The sequence below is a fragment of the Athene cunicularia genome, assembly GCF_003259725.1.
Source record: "Athene cunicularia isolate RWA chromosome 4 unlocalized genomic scaffold, athCun1 chr4_part3, whole genome shotgun sequence".
In the NCBI taxonomy this organism is placed as follows: domain Eukaryota; kingdom Metazoa; phylum Chordata; class Aves; order Strigiformes; family Strigidae; genus Athene; species Athene cunicularia.
The window spans coordinates 23,649,683-23,661,951 of record NW_020799100.1 but is presented as its reverse complement, the minus strand read 5'-3'; the positions used below and the strand labels follow the sequence as shown (position 1 = coordinate 23,661,951).

The following is a 12,269-nucleotide window of genomic DNA, read 5'->3' as shown; positions in this document are numbered from 1 at the left end:
AAACCAAATTTGATAAAATTCACTTGGTAAGTATGATTGTTGTATCTGTGCTGCAGCTCACCATAGAGTTGACCTTGTTTCATATAGTATGTTTATTGTAGAAAATACGAATTGTATACCTGTGAGCATATACTTATTTTAAAAGGTACACAGTCATTCCAAGTTTGGAAAAGTCTGTATCTCACCATTAAGAGTAAAAAATAGCTGACGAAATAGTAAGTCAACTGGTAAAAGTTTTATGAATGAAGTGCAGAAGACTGGATGTAGATAGAATTCAAGTATGTAGCTACAATAGTGTAATCTTTAATGTCACTGAAGGTGTTCTGTCATTTACTATACAATGGCATATACTAGTTTAAATGTAAATATTGGACGTAAACCAGTAAAAGAGATCCTCTTTACCTTCCATTTTAAATGTGGCAATAGCTCACTAAAAAGTACCATCCAACCATCTACCCCTGTTTTCATCAAGTCTCATTGTTCCCATTTACTTATTTATTTAGTCATGGCAGCTTTGATTACTGAAACTGGCAGTTATTTGTCCCCAGTTTCCTCTCTTGTATTTATGGCATGCGTTCACCTCAGACAATGGAAATAGATCAGTTTCTTCACTGTTACTAGTCACTGGCTGCCATGCTCTGCCAAATTGCTACAACAAATGAGTTGCAGGGGATTGTTTAGTCCAAATGATTAGATTTAGGAAAGAAAAAGTGCACACAAATTAGAATTCTTCCTGCTAGCATCAGGCAACATGCAGTAATATTTTAAAACAGAAACCGTGTGATTTCTATACTGCCTGATTAATTCTGCCCTCATACTTTTTTCCCTTCTATTTAAGTTCTTACACTGCACTGATAACAGTATTTGATAAGTGCATCCCAGTAGGGCACTAAGCAGTGAAACGAGCATCTGTCATCAGTAAGTTCACTCTCATTCTATCTCCTCCCAGTCAGAACAGAGATTGAATCTTTAGGCATGTGTTTAATTTTATGACTGTGGTTATTTCTGTGGAACTACTCAATGCATATAAATAAACACACGGCCGCTCTCGCGGGTCTCCGCCCCTGCGCCTCTCCGCGCCGTTCCTCGCCCGGCGGCGCCGTACTCCGCTCTCCGTGCATCCCCTTCCGTCCCCAGCCCGTCAAGGCTCCTGCCGGGGAGCGAGGGGGGCGAAACAGTAGGTTTATGACGGAGAGCTTCAGGAATTAGAAATAATAATCCAAGGACTTAAAAAACCCCACCCGCGGCCCGACACCACCCCCCAGCTGCGCGGGGCCGCCGCGTCCTTCCCACCCGCGCGCTCTTCCCTTCGCGTGTTCCCGCTCAGGGCTAATCTCTGGGAAGGCACGACCATTGTCGCCCCTCACTGCGCATTCCAGCGGCGATTCCCAGCAGCAGATGCTCCCTGCCTACTTAGAAAAACGTATTTTCGGCTCTCATCATAAAGCCCTGCGTGGTTTTCTTTCCCTCGGTAGCACAATAGCTACTTTCAGACAGACGCAACTCCTCCGCTCCCCCCAGGAAAAAGCTGCTTCACGTAGCTGATGTGGCACAAAGCAAACATACCTGATCTCCTTGATGCTCTCGAGTTTGCACATAATTTCTTGCTCATCTGCCATGCTTTTCACTCACGATTTAAACCTCCGGTGAAATGGACAAAATGCCAGGGGGAAAAAAAAAAGAAAAAAACATACAATAGACACAATGTAGTCACCCCCTCCAAGCGTTCGATCTCTGAGCCTGTGCGGCAGCGCCAGTGGGAGCTCTGGGACTTGGAGTCCGGCTGCCCGCCGTTGCCTCGGCAGAGAGACGGCGGGAGGACCACAACACCCACAAGGCAGAGCAGAGCTTTCCTGCCCTTCTTCCTGCAACTATATTTTAAATCAATTTGTCACACCTCATTATGTCAAATGTTGTTAGGAGTGCAAAAAGCGCAGAGGCTTCCTCCCGAGATCTGTGCGTTGTTTAGCATTTCATTACAATCATCGAATACGCGCTAGGAGACTGCTGAATGAGCTCGCGATTTTGATTTAAAACTTTGATACAAAGGTATGCTGTAGCCATTATTACTACCCTGCTGTTACCTACTAGATGCTCTGAGTGATGTGACTGTGTCTGGAGTTCGGAAAAAAAGACATATTTTGTTCCTTAGGTTTTTCTTTTTTTAGTTCTGCTACTATATATAGCACTTGTAACTGTGGAAAATAAAAACTGAATGTAAATAAAACTGTTGGATTGAGGGAAGTGACCATTTGTCTTTCTATGGACATTCTAGACAAAAATATCAGAGCACTTCGCAGAGATTGATGAATAGACTCACTGTCTTTCCTCAGCCAGGTAATTATTTTCTTCAGCTTCTATAATGCACTAAATACTCTGTTTTAAGTTATGAAAAAAACCTGTTGTATCTCAACACTTTGGAAAGTCTCTTCCAGGCTCTGTCCTAAGGGACCCACAGTGTAAATTCATGATCCTTCACCTGTTTGCTGGCGTTTATCAGCTCTGATGATCATGCTGGGCTGAATGGTCAGCACATTCAGATGAATGTTAAGCTCAAGGTCTAGACAGTCAGTAGGGAAATCAGATTATGAAACATAAACTTCTGTGTGTTACAAATGCACAAAGAGCAGTACCGTAGTCTTAGCGAATATAGTGGACCACTCCTGAGTCAGTAGTGTGAGGCTGATGAGAACAGGTCAATTATTCTGGAATTTATTACATAAATGGAATATGGAAGGCACTGGAAGTACTTAACCTCTGCTCAGCACTGATCAAATTTGCTGGTGGTTGGTCTGGGGCTCTGAAAAGGAGGTGAAAAATAAAAATAGACAGAATGCAGAGAAGAGCAATGAAAATAGTAAGAGTTTTGGGGAATTTGGCTGAATGCAACACAGTGTGGCCATATTTATATGGCATGTGGTAGATCTGCTTGAGTTAGAGCTTATGGTTGCAGAACTTGAGCCAATTGTATCTACAGTTGCAGACTGAAGGGCAAGTGGTCCCCCTCATGTATGAATATCTGTGCCTGGAAAGCTAACAAACTGCAGTATGAGGTAATAAGCAGACAGTGTGACCCGTCGGAGTGTTGTGCTCTGGCTCCAGCACTAAGCAAATAGGATGGTATAGATGTAGTTCATAATAATAATAATAATAATAATAATAATAATAATAATAATAATAATAATAGCCTTTCAGTGTGAAAAAGGTATTAGAGGAGCCATCAGAGCAAATAATCTGCTAGGTCAGCTGGGAAGGAAGTCTAAAAAGTAATCTATTTCCTGAGTAACAGAGAAAATTTAGGACAGGTTTCAGTAAAATGTCCAACTACAGAGTGCTTCACTGGGAAGGGTCGTCTGGGAGGTGGAGGAGTCTCCATATTGCTTTTAAGAACTACTTAGATAAAGGTGTCTTCATACTAATCCAGCTTCTGGAGCTCCTTGCTTTGAGGTAGGGGTTTTGAGCTGATCGGGGTTGAGTTACCCTTACAAATGGTAACACAGCCCACCACTACAGTGACCTAGTCCTGCTTCTTCAGTGACCTCTTAACATGGCCAGGGGCCTGGGGACTGGATGAGCTGCCACACGTGAGCATGGATTTAAGTGTCTGCATTAGGTTCTGGGGTCAGAGAGTACACTCTTGAGAAGGCTGAAAAATGAAAGAGTGTGGCCTGGCAGAGGAGGACCTCTCACCAGGAGTCACTGAGAATGAAAAAGGGTAGACAACCAGGAGGGCTTGTCTGGAGAAGGGATGGGGCCTGAGTCTGGAGTGGCAGCTGGGAGGAAGGCAGGCAAACAGATCTGAAAATAAAGCTAATTTGGAATTTTTGTCCACTCAAGGCTTCAAAGGGAGAACTTCTAATTCTCTGTAAATATTTCTAGTCCTGTTAATTTATTTTAAAGAAACTGAGGTGTGTTCTCATTGAGTTGCTGATGCATTTATATCAAATATTGACCATAACTTTCCCATTTATTGCCATGATAAGGAATTGGTCTTCTCTTGTGCACTCAGCTGAGCTAAAACTAACACTGCAATAAAAATATCGCTTGCTACCTTTGGAAATTACATGCATAGTCTAAAACAAATACAGAAAACCCACTGAGAAACCAGGCACAAAAATGAAAGCAAAAAAAGAAAACCACTAAATGTTCTGTGTAACAAAAGAGGTTTAGGCCTGTAGAAGGGAATGTGACAGGCTAGCATTCCCTCTGCCTTCTCTGGAGTTCTTCTTAAGAAGGAAGAAAAGGCTTAAATTCCTGATACCAGGCCAGACTCCAAAGAACTTTTGCTAGCATAAACCTTCTCTGCCCTGCCCTCCTTTCCTGATCATGATGTTTAAGCGAATGTTTTGTAACTGAGGTGCAAATGTTTATCAGTGAGATTTTGTTTTTCTTACACAAATTATACTGAATGATCAGTGTAATGTGATGCAGATCAGACCCTGTCCCAGGCAGTGTGAGAAGTTGAAACTCCCCAGAGATGTAGTTTGGCCCTTTTTTTTTTTTTTTCTGCTTTCACTGATCATTGGAAATGAATGATTCAGGAAATCAGGTCAGCCATAAAAACTCTTCAGCACTTGAGGATGACATAAGAACCAATGCACTGCCGCTTTCTGCTCAGTTTTTTCGCCAATAATAATAGCTTGAATATCTTTCAAAATGGTTTTAATACCTAGTGAAGTAAACAGGAATTTGGAATGAATGCAGACTCCAGTATCAGACCCCCATTTATTTAAAAAATTGGGTGTTTTAATAGCAAAAAATGATTCGTTTTCATTAAGCACAGGGAAGCAGGGTTTGGGGGGTTTCCCTTTTGGTTTGTGTTCTCCAACATGGTCTTTTCTATTCTTATGTTCTCTGTGGCAGTCTGTTTTCTCTAAGTGCTTTTACTGCTGCTTCTATTTACAGATGGTGTCCCTTGTGCTGCTTTGGAACAGGAACCCCATTTTTTATACACCTGTAAAGTAATATAAATTTGCATGAGATTATGAAGCCAGCATAAATCTCAGAAACTAATGCCGTGTATTGCTGCAATACTTGGTAACTGAACTCACATAGTCTTAGGTAAAATGAGGTAAAATGGCTGTTTCTGAGCTAAAATCTGTCTTGGAAACTCTTTGCATGCCACAGTCTGCAGCATTTCACATGGAAGATTTGCACAGTATAATGGGTTTTGAGGTCTTTGGAATCACCCTTACTAATTTTCTACCCATACGGGTTTTTTTTCAGGGAAGTTGTAAACTGAAGCTGTGGAGAGGCTTAGATGAGGGTGATGGAGTTGGAAGAAATAAAAAAAAAAACAAACAGAAAATAGGCTTCAGAGCTGAGCTGCTGTGACTGAGGTTTTCCCTTAGTCTGATGCAGGGAAGTTCCTAATGGCTGAAGTAAACAGCTCCGAACTGAGATTCCTGAATAATCACAGTTAGGGAAAATAGCTGAATTGATTTTTATATGTCTTGCCTTTCACTCTCTTAACCATAATACAGATAAATCCCTTGATGGATTGCTTTGGACTAGCCACTGAAGCACCTGAGTTGATACAGGATGTGAAACAAACCGCATTCTCTCAAGAATTAATAGTGGATAGTTTGATTACTTTTTTACAATTCATTGGTAATCTGGTATTTGATTTTTGAGAAATATTTTTCATGACAGTAGCAGTGTCAGCTCTGAGACAATGAGAGTTGTAGGCAGTTGGTATCTGAACAGTGAGATCTTCCCCTCATGAATTTCAACACATTAGTGTCTGCAGTCTTTAACTATGGAGCAGGCTCCCTTCAAAATTAACACTGTAGAAATCCAAGGACAAATGCTGGTGGTTCCTGTTCAAAAAAATTTACCTAAATATAAGGCAAGAACTAAGAAGAGAGAATGAATAAAAAAAGATGAGAGCACTGGACATCGTAAGAAGCAGTGTCTGAGGTTCACCTAATGCCTGAGCAAGTGGCAGTAGTGATCAAACATTCCCCATCACAAAAAAAAAAAAAATGTTGATAATCTATTTATCACTAATTGTTAGTCAAAGAGAGTTAAGAACTCTGATGACTTGCACAAAACATCTACCATCTTTTTCCATCAATTCCACTAGACAATAAATTAAGAAATAACTTGAAGGTTTCAAGCATTATGAAAAATATTTCAGAGTCTCTTATGAATATTCCAAGTAATGATTTTGAGGATTTATCTGTATTATACAAATCCAAGTTTTGCAATTGGACCCTTGCTGACATGGCAGAAGACATGTCTCTGGAACAGATAATGAATACACAGTGGTTGTGAATGGGGAGGTGCTTTAGTTATTTTCTGAATTATTTAAGGACATGGTGCCACGTTCTCCAATTAAAGAAAAAAGAAGATGAAGGAAAATAGTGATAGGCATCAGCATCCTTTTCATCATCTCACAGCTTTTGTAAAGAAATTAGAACATGCACGTTCTGATCCTGATGTAATTTGAGTCAATTGCAAACTTGCTGCCTTAAAAATTGAAGCCTAGGATTGAGCCCTAAGTGAGCTGTGTGCTCAGAGGGGGCAGGCTTCTTTGATGCATGATTTAAACAGATGAACTAATTGATTTGAGGGGGTAGGAGACAAGTTAGCTACAGTAGGCCAGTGAATCTTGTTGCTAGGACACTGAGGGAGTGAGAGAAGGCAGGGTGAAGATAAAGAGAGGAAAAGAAAGGAAGTCCCCTCTAACAGGAGTGATGAGAATCCCAGCCAGCATTAGCCATGTTTATCCTATTTTTGATTTCTGATTTTACAGGCTAAACTGAATGGTCAAGGACAGAAAATGAAAATGCAGATGTTCTACTTGTTACTTTACTCTGGTTTGAACAACATAAAGAAAACCCCTTCACAAAGTGTTATGAAATATTTGGAAGTTCTTAGACAGGAAGTTAGCCTACCCACAAGCATTAGCAATTATTTTTCTCTCCAAGTTTAAAAAAAGGACAGAAAATCCTACATCTGCATATTTCAAAGTACTTCAAAGTGGTCACGAAATTTGATGCTCATGGTATGTTATATGGATTTAGGAATACTTTTAATGATGTAATACAGATGTAGAGATGTTTTTAATGTTATATAAACAACAGCTGAGAGACAATTCCTATCACCTTTCTTCCTTACCTCTGGGATGGAATCTTCCAGTCTACTCCTTCATTGCTAAAATTCAGATCACTCGTCTGTTTGGGCTCTTCTTGGATGATCTTTTGAGGTCCCTTCCAACCTGGGCTATTCTGTGATTCTAATACTTCACTCCCTGTATTGGGTGTGCATGGCCAGGTGTTGTTAGTAGGGAGGCTACACGTGTGGCTTCTGTGAGAAGATGCCAGGAGCTTCCCCCATGTCAGACAGTCAGTGCCAGATGGCTCCAAGACGGACCTGCCGCTGGCCAAGGACAAGCCCATCAGTGACAGTGGTAGTGCCTCTTGGATAACGTATTTAATAAGGGGGAAAAACTGCTGTGCAGCAGCAGCCAGAGAGAGAGGAGTGAAAATACATGAGAGCAACAGCCCTGCAGACACCAAGGCCAGTGAAGGAGGAGGAGGAGGTGCTCCAGGCGCTGGAGCAGAGACTCCCCTGCAGCCCGTGGTGAAGAACATGGTGAGAGGGCAGGCTGTGCCCTGCAGTCCATGGAGGTCCACGGTGGAGAAGATACCCACCTGCAGGCTGTGGAGGAACCCATGACAGAGCAGGTGGATGTGCCCTGAAGGAAGTGTTGGACAGTTGGACTAGATGATCATTGTAGGGGTTATGGAAATGATGTATGTCAGCCACCATAACAGGGTTCAACTCCAGGTTTCTGCATAAGCTGAGAGATTTCTTTATGAAAGTGCTATTTTTGTTACTAGCACTGCAGCTTGAGCTGGGTGCCTCTGAAGAGGGACCCTGAACAAAGAAATCCCTAGGCAATTACAAGTTTACAATCTAAGTTCCCCACCCCTCACATGATAGTTTCAACCAATAGTAATGTTAATGTCTGGAGTCTTCTTGCTTTTTTATTGTTTTGATTTGTTTGATGTTTTGTTACTAAGTGGTTGCTACGTGGTCATCTTCTTATATGATAGCACATCCTCTTAGGTTGGTTTTGGCCAGTTCTGTCATTCACTATTTGGCATGTTGTAATATGGTTGTTACAGTTCATATACCACAATCTATAGGCTTTGTCTACTCTAGATATGAATGTTTCAGTTACTACCTCTGAGTTTCAGCTTTTTCTACCTTAGGTCCCTTCCAACTGAAAATGTTCTGTTCTATTATTCGATGCTGTGCTGTGCTGTGCTGTTCTGTGTGTGCTATTCTATTAAGCTGTCGCCCTGTGGGAAGCCCGCGCTGGAGCAGGCTCCTGGCAGGACCTGTGGCCCCATGGAGAGGAGCCCACACTGGAGCAGATTTTCTGGCAGGACCTGTGGCTCTGTGGAAGACCCACGCTGGAGCAGTCTGTTCCAGAAGGACTGCACCCTGTGGAAAGGACCCACATGGGAGCAGTTCATGAAGAACTGCAGCCTGTGGGAAGGACCCACGCTGGAGAATTCCATGGAGGACTGTCTCCTGTGGGAGGGATCCCATGCTGGAGCAGGGGAAGAGTGAGAGGAGGAAAGAGCAGCAGAGACAACGTGTGATGAACTGACCATAACCCCCATTCTCCATCCCTCTGCACCACTCAGGGGAAGGAGGTAGAGAAGTTGGCAGTGAAGTTGAGCCCAGGAAAAAAGGGAGGGGTGAGGGGAAGGTGACTTGTTCTTATTTCTCATTATATTGGCTCTGATTTAGAGTGGTAATAAAGTAAATTAATTTCCCCAAGTCAAGTCTTGTTTTGCCTGCAATGGTAACTGGTGAGTGGTCTCGTCCTTCTCTTGACCCATGAGCCTTTCATCATAGATTTCACCCCCTGTCCAGTTGAGGAGGGAGAGTGATAGAGCAGCTTGGTGGGCACCTGGCAGCCAGCCCAGGTCAACCCACCACACCCATCAGAACATTATTGGAGCATATTTAAGACAGTCTCTTGGGCCTAGCAGGACCCTGCAAGCCTGTCTTTCCCCTTCATTTCCCCAGAAGAATGAGACTTTCAAGGTTTTTATATAGCTTCATTTTTGTTTTACTTATACAATGCATATCTATTTATAGGTCAAAGAAGTACCACTTGTGCTCAATATGCATAAGGGTCAAAAACCAGCTCGGTATGAGGTGTGTTAAGTCTCATATGAAGTAATAAAAAATATATGAATACAAACTTGATCATTTGTACAAAATTACAAATAATTAGGTGTGCAGAATAACAAGGGGAAGAAACAATACTTAAAAGCATTCAGAAGAAATGAAGGCTTGAGGTGAACTGTATTTCATGTCAGTAGGTAGATTCCCATTGCTTTCAGCAGGTTTTAAAACAGACTCTAGATGAAATAGTAGTCTTCTGGAGCATGCAATTAGCTTGAGCTCAGCATCCACAGGAAATCAGCGCCTGCTTTGGGAACATTGTGCTTCTCTCAGTTGTGGAGTCAGCATGTCTGTTTTCTAGTGCTCTCTTCCCTCTGCTGCCTTTGAAGTACTGTGAATCTTTGCTGTTTGTATCCTCTCAACTGTCTGTAGTTTTGGTAATGCAGTGGCATTTTTTCTCCCCACCATTGAAGAATATAGTCCTTTATATGCTGCTTCTGCTGTTGCTGTCAAATTTCTGTATAATTTTTCAGTATAACTTTCAGCAAAGTGACAGAGGAAGAAGAGGGAAGTATGTACTATCAGCTGAGGTAACAAGGTGAGGAAAAGGCACAATGTACCCTGGAGAGATGGGGTCAGTATTCTGATAGATGTGTACACTGAGATCCCTAGTTTCCAGAGGTTAAAATCTTTTTCCAGACTGCAAAGTCAAGAATTCAGTACATCATAAGGTAGAGCAGCAGGCCAGGGGTCTGCACATCGGGATTGCTCTTTCAGCTCTGGTGCTAATAATTGCAGTTCAAGCACATTCAAATCGGTAGCATTCAGCTTCTGTTTCATGGCTTTGGTCAAGTGTCCATGTTTCACTTTCCCCTGTATACAGAATGGGTCTGACAGTTCTTTATATGATCTGAAATCACTGCACCAATGTTTAATATCTATTCTGCTGCTATTTATAAAATTTGATATGTGGGATCAAAATAACAATCAGTTTTTCCCAGCATGCAGATTAGATTTTTCAAAAAGAGCTGAGGAACTTAATCATGAAACTGCCATTGAAAAAAAATCTTTCAGCTGACCCTGAAAAATTCAACCTTGTTTCTATTTGATCCTTTCTAAACTGAGAGCTAATAGGCAGATACATTTCAAACCAAGTTGCAGTATTATGCAGGATTAAATCAATGCTAAAATACTCCCCTACTCCATTGAGCACAGGATTGAATTTTGTTGCATGAAAAAAAATTAGCTGCTTCCATTTAACGGTCTTAATGTCAGTCCACACAGCCTTATCATTGTGACAACAAATCCGGTACAGAACAATTCCAACTGCACAAATTATTTTTCTTTCCCCCCCCTAGGTAATCACCCTGGCTAGGGCAATCAATTTTACAAAACTGGATGTAATGATGAAAATTTGTCTTTCTTTGCTCAGTATGTGCTAGATATAACACGTTGATGTATATTTTTTTCCTTTTTAATTTCTTCACTATTTTCTTTGTTGTTGTTGTTGTTTTAAAATCTGGATGTAGAAGAAATGACCCTAACAAAAGTATGCTGATGTTTCATTTGGACATTTCTTCACTATTATTTACAGAAATCTTGCCATGTTATAAAGAGTGCCCCGACATAACAATCTATCATCAGAGTTTATTTAAAATAAGTCAGCATGACATATTAATTTGTAGAATAAAAGTGACATGTATAGTAATACTGTATATTTTGTCAACTTTTGCAATTTTTTCATCAGAGTATCTGAAGCATCTACAGACAAATATCAGCAAGTCAAAGCAGCCAACCTGTATGATTTCTTTCTTTCAGATGGTAAAACTTTAGGTTTTAGTAACGTTTAGTATTTCATAAGGTTGCCCAGCTGGCAGGGCAAGCTTGGAGGGCATGTGAAAATTCGTAAGCATTGACATTAAAATACCTCGAGCACTGAGCGCAGTTCCAGGCCCCACCATTCAAGGACGTGAAGGTGCTTGAAGGCATCTAGGGGAGGGCAGAGCAGCTGGGGGGGGGTGGTGGAAGGCAGGTCCTGTGAGGAGCAGCTGAGGACTCCGGGTTTGCCTGGTTTGGAGAAAAGGAGGCTGAGGGGCCACCTCATCCCTCTCTGCAGCTTCCTGAGGCGGGGACGGGGAGAGGGAGGTGCTGAGCTCTGCTCCCTGGGATCCAGGGCCAGGATGCCTGGGAATGGCCCAGAGCTGCCTCAGAGGAGGTTCAGACTTGGCATGAGGAGACATTTCTTTACCCAGAGGGCAGTCAAAGCCTGGAACAGTCTTCCTGGAGAGGTGGTTGGTGCCCCCAGCCTGTCAAGGTTTAAGAGGCATTTGGACAATGCCCTTAATACGCTTCAACTTTTGGTCAGCTCTGAAGGGGTCAGGCAGGGGGACCAGATGGCCGTTGTAGGTCCTGTCCAACTGAACTAATCTGTTATAAAAAAATGTGTGCAACATGTTTTATGAAACAAATGGCATTCACAGACCAATGGAGAAGAGCCCCCAGTAAAACACACAACAGGCCTGAACCTTGGCTGAGGTAGTGCTTGAGGTGCTTGTGGTACAAGTCACCCTGAGTATGATGGGTAGTGTTGTCAAACCAAAGCATCAGAAAATTAATGGGCCAAAACGGTGTATCCCAAATTGTGAAAATTTGCTTTAAATTCCCGAGTTTTTAAAATGGAAGTTTTGGTATCCCGTTGGGGTTTTGAGCCTTCAAAAAGTACTCAAGTCACACGTGCAGGATTTTTTCCTACAATCGGGCCACCCCAGTTGTACCGGCCCACTTAATCTTTTAAGGGAAAGCTGTGCTGGTTTCGGGGAGCTTTGGGAAGCTGGAGGCAGGCGTCAGCAACACGAACCTAGTAGGAGGCAACTACACGCCAGCCCTCAGCTGTGAAGAGCATCTAGTCTTTAAATGTCAGATTTATGCAAAGCCGGCAGTATTTGCCGGTTCGGGGTTAATCCCTCCACGCACACCACGTGTAAGAGCATCCCGGCGCGCTGGGGGCGCGAGTACCCGCGTACGTTAATCCCCGCCCACTCCCAGGCTGGGCCCAAACGAGCCCCCGTTCAGGCCCGTCCCCAGGCCCGGCACACCCGCCGGAACGCGCCGTTCCC

General features: G+C 42.6%; 1 protein-coding gene across 1 annotated transcript in view; it reads right to left on the bottom strand.

Annotated features, from left to right (window-relative positions):
- Positions 1-1,745, bottom strand: part of ZC4H2 (zinc finger C4H2-type containing) — a 12,433-nt gene extending 10,688 nt beyond the window's left edge. Inside the window, exon 1 of the mRNA XM_026848431.1 lies at positions 1,567-1,745. Coding sequence (XP_026704232.1) covers positions 1,567-1,619 — 53 coding nt within the window. The 5' untranslated portion in view covers positions 1,620-1,745. The remainder of the gene's footprint in view (positions 1-1,566) is intronic.
- Between the last annotated feature and the right edge of the window lie 10,524 nt (positions 1,746-12,269).